Genomic DNA, 8,430 nt, shown 5'->3' on the forward strand with positions numbered 1-8,430 from the left:
TTGTTCCTGATTTACAGCATCCGCAGTTCTTTTGGTTTTTATTCATGTATCTGTCAAGATGCCTCTTAAACATTGCTGAAGAAGGGTCCCCGAAACATCAGCTTTCCTGCTCCTCTGATGCTGCTTGGCCTGCTGTGTTCATCCAGCTCTACACCTTGTCATCTCGGATTCTCCAGCATCTGCAGTTCCTACTATCTCTGAAGTTACACTGACAGGTGTGTAACACTTGGGCTGATCCTTTTTTTAAACAAGGGCATTCTCCAAAGCTCTGTCACCTCCTCCAAGACCAAGGAAGACTGAAAGATTCTGGCCTGGGCCTCTCCAATTTTCCACTTTCGCTCCCTTTGTTGTTGCGTGTAACTAATTTTCTTCTGGTACTTTGTCATCTTTACATACTAACCGTCTATTCAAAACTTCCGTATTGATTTTGAGCCCTCTGGGTAGCATCTAATTCCTTGTTGAAGACACCTGCAAATTTAATAGATGAGCTATGTCTCATTCCTCCACCTGTAAATTCACTTCTTGGTCTCTATTCTGTTTTAAAACTCTTTAAAGATTTATATGTGTATAGAAGGTTTTGGGATTCCCTTTATGTTGGCTGCCAGTCTTTTTTTCAGAATTCCTCTTTGATCCCAATCTGCTTTCTCTCCTCCACGATGACATTTGGACTTATGGCCCCAGAACATTAACTTAGGTTCTAGAGACAGGTAAATGCACTAAGGATGTTCCAGAAGTCCAGAGCAAGGGGTCACAGTCTAAGGATTCCGGGTAGGCCATTTTGGACAAAGATGAGGAGAAATGTCTTAAGCCAAAGAGTGATGAGCTTATGGAATTCTCTGCCACAGAGTGCAGTTGAGGCCAAAACATTGTATGTTTGTAAGAAAGAGTTAGATATAGTTCTCAGGGCTAAAGGGATCAAAGGGTGAGAATGGGAATGAGGGACTGAGTTGCATGATCATATTGAATGGCACAGCAAGCTCAAAAGGCAAAATGGCCCACTCCTGCTCACATATTCTATCTTACTATGTTTCTGTTGCACATCAATTGACATTTGTCACCATTTTCTTGAGTTAGTTGTTAGAATGAGTACTAATAAATGACCTCATCATTTTTGACTAGATTGAATTGGGTTCAAAGTAAAAAAAAAAAATCTGGAACTCTAATATGTGTTAATCAAATGGTTGGCTTGGTGTTGTCTTTTTTGAATCAACTTGCAATTTGTTGTTAAGTTAAATAAGAGTGCCGCTTACGGTAAGTTCCAGATTTCTGATGAGGATGTGAATGAGGGCTCAGTAGCAAATAGTTATAATTCACACAAAGCTATTGAAGGCCCAAAAAAGTGGACGTATATAGGGTCTATAGTCCAGCAATGTATCTCATAGAGCTTCACATCAGGGTGGGAACTGTGAGGAGAATGCACATCCTTCAGGAGTTATCACTGATATGAGGGAAGTGACTGAAGGTCAGAAGGTGGAAGAGGCAGTTTTGTTTTTGAAGAAGCTTTTCATAGAACATAGAACATTACAGCGCAGTACAGGCCCTTCAGCCCTCGATGTTGCGCCGACCTGTGAAACCAATCTGAAGCCCATCTAACCTAAACTATTCCATTATCATCCATATGTTTATCCAATGACCATTTAAATGCCCTTAAAGTTGGCGAGTCTACTACTTTTGCAGGCAGGGCATTCCACGCCCTTATTACTCTCTGAGTAAAGAACCTACCTCTGACATCTGTCCTATATCTATCACCCCTCAATTTAAAGCTATTGTCCCCTCGTGCTAGCCATCACCATCCGAGGAAAAAGGCTCCCACTGTCCACCCTATCTAATCCTCTGATCATCTTGTATGTCTCTATTAAGTCACCTCTTAACCTTCTTCTCTCTAACAATAACAGCCTCAAGTCCCTCAGCCTTTCCTCATAAGACCTTCCCTCCATACCAGGCAACATCCTGGTAAATCTCCTCTGCACCCTTTCCAATGCTTCCACATCCTTCCTTTAATGCAGTGACCAGAACTGTACGCAAGAAGGTGCAAGAAGGCTGAGGATTTTTACTGAGGAATGTTGCAAGTGCAGAGCTGTGAAAGGTTCACAAATGGGAGAAGGCTGTGCACCATGGGGCTCTAGTGATGAGTGAAAGAGACAAACTGGGATATCAGGCTGGAGGAGATAGAGGCAGGCAGGATCATTCAGAACTTATGAAGATGATGATTTTGAAATTAATTGCTGAGGGACAATGCTTCAGTGAGGGACAGCAGTGATAGGTGAGAAAGTTAGTGCAGCATACTTTGGTTTAACCAGCACTTTAAGCAACCAGCACTCTTGATAAACCAGTACGAAGCATATAACTCAAATACTGCGATCTACCATGATGTTCGTGTAAAAAATGCTATAAATAAAGTATAACAGTGATGTGTATACTCTCTGCATTACATCTCTATTACTTGCTCTGTGTTTTCACATCGATTTTAGGGTGTTTTTATGTGGGTTTTTTGAAGGATGTTGATGTCTCAAAGCTTTGCTTGGTCATAAGCTTTACTTTGGTTATACGTATCTCTTGATAATTCAGAATGTTTGATTAACCGGCACACTCCTGGACCCATGGGTGCCAGATCATAAAAAGTTTGCTGTACAATATAGAAAATGAGTGGTTGCAGCCTTTCAGCACATGCTAAGTGTTAGTAAAAAAAACTAAACTGACTCACAAACAGAATCTGATCATCAATTTAGTGACTGATTTCTGGAATTGTTTATACCTTTCCAGGAAATTCATCGAAGGGTGTCACTTTGACGGCTGTGACACCACACACTTAAAAAAAACAACTCTGCATAAAGTTTTTGTTTTTTTTTCATGCAATGTGAATGTGGTTGATAAGTCCAATATTTGTTACCTATATTAAATAACGAGAAGGTGGTAGTGAGTCACCACCTTGAACCACTGTAATCACTGTGCTGTAGTCGATTCACAGTGCTGCTGTGGGAGTTCTTGACCTAGCGACAATTGAAGGAACAGCCATACAGTTCTAAGTCAAATGGTGTGTGACTTAAAGAGGAACAAGTAGTGGTGTTCCCATGCATCAGCTATCCTTGTCCTAGCTGCTAATGGTTTGGAAGGTTTTGAATAAAGAACCTTGCTGAAGTGTATCTTATAAATGGTACATACTGCTGCCGCTGGGAGGGAGTGAATTCCGAAGATAGCAATGGGGTGTCAATCAGATGACCTGGTTTGAGCTGGATGGTGTCAAGCTACTTGAGTGTAGGCTAGCAGAGAGTATTCCATTGCACTCATGACTTGAGCCAAGTAGTTGGGAAAACATTTTTAGGTGGTCAGGAGATGAGTTACACATGGCAGAATTAACTGACTGTGACTGGCTCTAGTAAGCACAGTATTTATATGTCTAGTCCAGTTCAGTTTCTGGTCATTAGTAGCTCCTAGGAAATTTATAGTGGGGAATTCAGTGATAGCAATGCAATTAAATGTCATGGGAAGCTGGTCAGAATCTCTTGTTGGAGATGGTCATTGCTTGACACATGTATATGATGAATTTAATTTGCCTTGTATCAGCACAAGTCTGAATGCTGTCCAGGTCTTGTTGCATGTGGACATGGACTGCTTCAGTATCTGAGGAGATACAAATAGTGCTGAACATTGACATTTTATTCATACTATTAATCATTAGAAACCTATCTACTTGAAAAATGGTCATCAATTTGTTCTTTCCAGCAACCTCTACTATCTTGAATATGAGTTGAAATTGCCAAAGAACTTGCACTGAAAAAAAATTGTCAATGAGACTGAAAGCATTCTTCCTTTTTAACAGGATCCTTGGTAAAGTTTTCTTTCCTTCTTTCTTAGTTATAACTTCAAAAGATCTCCAGAAACATGGGAACATCTGGGTCTGCCCTGTGTCTGATCATGTCTGCACTCGCTTCTTTTTTGTGTGAGTAGGGTCCACAACATAATCGTGATCATGTCATTGTGTTTGGTCTGATCTCAGGATTTGGATTCTGACTAATGATTGGGTGTCATGTCAACTGGTCCACTGTCCCCTCAGCTCCTGAGGTCTAGTGTTGAATGTGGATCAGGTAGCTGTGGATGAGTATGTATACCTGATGGTGTCTAATACGATATCACACTTCTCCGCTGCCATCTAAACTAACCTGATGCAATATCTTTGGCATATCCACATGCCTAATGGATGCAGCATCATTACTGTTCTGGATGAGCAATTTTGAGATTATGAGTTGAAGTTGCAAGTTGACAAATAGATTCTAAATAGTCTGGTATTTGTGGGGATGGGTCTGACTATGACCATGGAAGTTGTAGATTTGTCATAAAATCCCAAATGGTCCAACAAATGCTGTTATTTTTGCTATATTATTATAGAATATGGTCGTGTTCATTGAACATAGAACAGTACAGCACAGGTAAAGGCTCTTCAGCTCACCATCTCTATGCCAACCATGATGCAATGCAGAACTAATCCTATTTGCCTTTACATCCCCCTATTCCCTGCCTGTTCACATGTCTGATTAAATGTCTCTTAAAAGTTGCTATCATATCTAATTCTACCACCTCCCCTGGCAATGTGTTCCAGGCTCCTACCACCCTTTGTGTCGCAAACTTGCCTCGCACATCTGCATTAAATTTTCCCCATCCCACTTTAAACCTATGCCCCCTAGTACTTGACATTTCCATCCTGGGCAAAAGACTCTGATTATCCACCCTGTCCGTTCCCCTTATAATTTTATATTCTTCTATCACTCAACCACTCCACCCCTCAGCCTCTGACGATCGAGCGAAAATAATCCAAGTTTGCCCAAGCTCTCCCGATGGCTAATATACTCCAATCCAGGCAACATCCTAGCATATCTTTTTTGCCCCCTCTGCAAAGCCTTCACATGCTTCCTATAGTGTGGCAACCAGAACTGCATGCAGCACTCCAAATGTGGCCTAACTAAAGTTTTATACAGCTCCAACATGACCTGTCAACATTAATACTCAATGCCCCAACTGATGAAGGCAAACATGCCACATGCCTTCTTTACCACCTAATCCACTTGTGCTGTCACTTTCAGGGTGCAATGTACTTGAATTCCAAGATCTCTCTGCTTCTAAGGGTCCTGCCATGTATTATATACCTTTCTCTTGCATTTGATCTCCTAAATGCATAACCTCACACTTCTCTGGATTAAACACCATCTGCCATTTGTCTGCCCTACTTTCAAACTCATCTATATCCCACTGTGGTCATTGGCAACATTCCTCACTAGAGTGTTGGCGAACAAAGAGACTTAGGGGTGCAGATGCATAGGTCCTTGAAAGTAAAGTTGCAGGTAGGCAGGATGGTGAAGAAGGTATTTGGCAAGTTCACCTTCATTGGTCAGAATGTCGATATAGGAGTTGGGATTTCATGTTACGGCTCTACAGGATATTGGTGAGGCCACTTTTACAACACTGTGTAGAATTCTGGTCACCCTTCTATAAGAAGGAAGCTGTTAAACTTGAGAGGGTGCAGAGAAGATTTACAAAGACGTTGCCGTGAATGGAGAGTTTGACTTATAGGGAGAAGCTGAATAGGTTGGGACTGGAACGTTGGAGGGTGAGGGGGTGACTTTACAGAAGTTTATAAAATCATTGAGGGACATAGACCGCGTGAATAGTCAAGATCTTTTACCCAAGGTGGGGGAGTCCAAAACTAGAGGGTATAGGTTTAAGGTGAGAGGGGAAGATTAAAAAGGACTTGAGGGACAACGTTTTCACACAGAGGGTGGTACGTGTATTAAATGGGCTGCCAGATGATGTGGTGGAGTTGGGCACAATTACAACATTTAAAAGGCATCTGGATGGGTTTCTAAATAGGAAGAGTTTAGAGGGACAGGGGCCAAACACTGGCAAATGGGACTGCATTAGATTAGGATATCTGGCTGGCATGGATGAGTTGGACTGAAGGGTCTGTTTCCATGCTGTATAATTCTATAACTTTGTGACTATGACTCCACCAATTTTCCTGTCATCTGCAAACTTGCTAATCAGACAACCTACCTTTTCCTCCAATTCACATATATAAATATATATATAATATATATAAGATATTCCTGCAGAACACTAATGATCACAGACCTCCAATCAGAAAATCACTCCTGCACAACTACCCTCTGTCTTCTATGAACAAGCCAATTCTGTATCCACTTTCTAACTCAGTGTGGATCCCATGTGACTTGTATATATGTATACGTAGGATTACTGAGTGCCGCATCATTCACCACAAGACTACAGTATGTTGTATTGAACTAACAATTTATTAGTCTGCAACACATTGTATGATCTGATAAATACATTAGTCTGAAACGTAAAGGTGCCATAGTCTTACCAGAGCACATGGCTGCTCTCTTTAGAGAGAAATGGTTGGTGGAGGTTTAACCTGAGGGTCATCACACCTTATGTGGGGCGGAAGAGGTTCAAGAGGTGAATCCCTCATGGTAACCTCAGTTAATGTGGGAATTGAACCCACTATGTTAGTATCACAGATAACAAGGTGTAGAGCTGGATGAACACAACAGGCCAAGCAGCATCAGAGGAGCAGGAAAGCTGATGTTTTGGGTCTAGACCCTTCTTCAGAAGTATCACTCTGCATTGTAAACCAGCTCGCCAACCAACTGGGCTAACTGACTCCTCTTAATTAGTTTAAGACGTTGTTAGATCATAAGAACACGGGAATTTGGAACGAAAATAGGCCACTCAGTTCTTCAAGCCTACTGTACTATTCAATAAGGTCATGGTTGATCTGATTGTGGCTTCAACTCCACTTTTCTGTCAATCCCAACACACTTCGACTCCCCTATTAGTCAAGAATCTGTCTAACCTGGTCTTTAAAATATTTAATGATCCTACCTCCACCGCTTTCTAGGGAAGAGAATTCCACAAACTCATAACCTTCTGAGAGAAACATTTTATACCCAACCCCTAATTAGGAGACCCCTCATTTTAAAATTGTGACCCCTAGTTCCAGTCTCTCTCATAAAGTAACACATCCTCTCAGCATCTTGTCTAGTCACTTCAGGGTATTCTACCTTTCAGTAAGGTAGAACTTTCATTCTTCTAAATGCGAATGGATACAGGCCCAACCTCTCCAGGTTTTCTGATAAAGATAGCTTCTTCTTCTAACCTGATCCGATCCACCGATCGGAGCACAGTGCTGAGTGATGTGGCACCTTTAATACAAAATCAACATGAATATATGACACCATGAAATAACAAATGGCCTTCAGGGATGGGACCTGCCCCACACACTACCTAAACCAAACACAGACAATGCTGGAGAAACTCAGCAGATCTGGCAGCATCTGTGGAGAGAGAAACAGAGTTAACATTTCGAGTCCAAAATGACTCCCCTTCAGAACTGTTCTAATTTTTCTAGCTCTGATGAAGAGTCATACTGGACTCCAAATGTTAACTCTGTTTCTCTCTCCATAGTTGTTGCCAGACCTGCTGAGTTTCTCCTGCTTTCTCTGTGATTGTTTCAGGTTTTTAGCATCTGCACTGTTGTGATTTTATCCACACGTTATCTATTCTGGTCTACGGCTAATGCTGGTCTGTTGCTGCATGTTTGGTTCTTAAACATTTTGGCAGTGTTATGGAGTCATAGAGTCATGCAGCAAAGAAACAGACCCTTCAGTTCAACCAGTCCATGCCAAACATGGTCCTAAACAAAGCTAGTACCACTTGCCTGCTCCTAGCCGATATCCCTCGAAATGTTTCCTATTCATGTACTTATCCAAACGTCTTGTAAATGTTGTAATTGTGCCCACATACAATACTTCCTCTGGAAGTTCATTTCACACGCAAACCACTCTCTGTGTAAAAAAAAAATGCCCCCATATCGTTTTTAAATCTCTCTCCTCTCACCTTAAAAATATGCGTCCTCGTCTTAAAGGGCTCAGAATAATCCCACTCAGCACTGGAGACATCAGTACATATGAGATTTAGTGTCAATCCAATTTAACATAAATGCTTTTAACACCTTGGACTAGGTCAGATTAGAGGTGCCTCACACAATTAACAGAGTTTTAATGTGAGTTATTTCTCATTTTTTGAGACAACAGCTCTGACGCTCACAATATTGTCCCTTGCAGGTATGAAGATGGGCAAGTTGGTGATGCCAACATCAACACTCAGGATCCCAAAATCCAGAAGGAAATTATGCGTGTGATTGGAACTCAGATTTACACAAGCTGAGTCCTAGAGGGATGCTTAAGAAAAATTCCAAAGGATTCCCCCCACAGACTTGAGACCTGTCACAGTCATTCCCAATCTTCCTATCCTGGCTTTTGCAAGGAGTCTTTATAAATATTTTCAGCAGAAAAAGCTTTTTATAAAGCCAGGATAAGAGAGATGTCTGTTTGTCCTTCATGATGCATCAGTGCTGTG

The 8,430-nt window shown here is 41.4% G+C and overlaps 1 protein-coding gene across 1 annotated transcript in view; it reads left to right on the plus strand.

Moving 5' to 3' along the window:
• LOC109932275 (protein mono-ADP-ribosyltransferase PARP6) overlaps positions 1 to 8,430 on the plus strand; it is a 123,005-nt gene extending 114,575 nt beyond the window's left edge. The window contains exons 21-22 of the mRNA XM_048617040.1: positions 3,856 to 3,940; positions 8,136 to 8,430. Of these exons, the coding sequence (XP_048472997.1) occupies positions 3,856 to 3,940; positions 8,136 to 8,238 (188 nt within the window). The 3' untranslated portion in view covers positions 8,239 to 8,430. The remainder of the gene's footprint in view (positions 1 to 3,855; positions 3,941 to 8,135) is intronic.

This window comes from Rhincodon typus, chromosome 36 (assembly GCF_021869965.1).
Source record: "Rhincodon typus isolate 14 chromosome 36, sRhiTyp1.1, whole genome shotgun sequence".
Classification (NCBI taxonomy): domain Eukaryota; kingdom Metazoa; phylum Chordata; class Chondrichthyes; order Orectolobiformes; family Rhincodontidae; genus Rhincodon; species Rhincodon typus.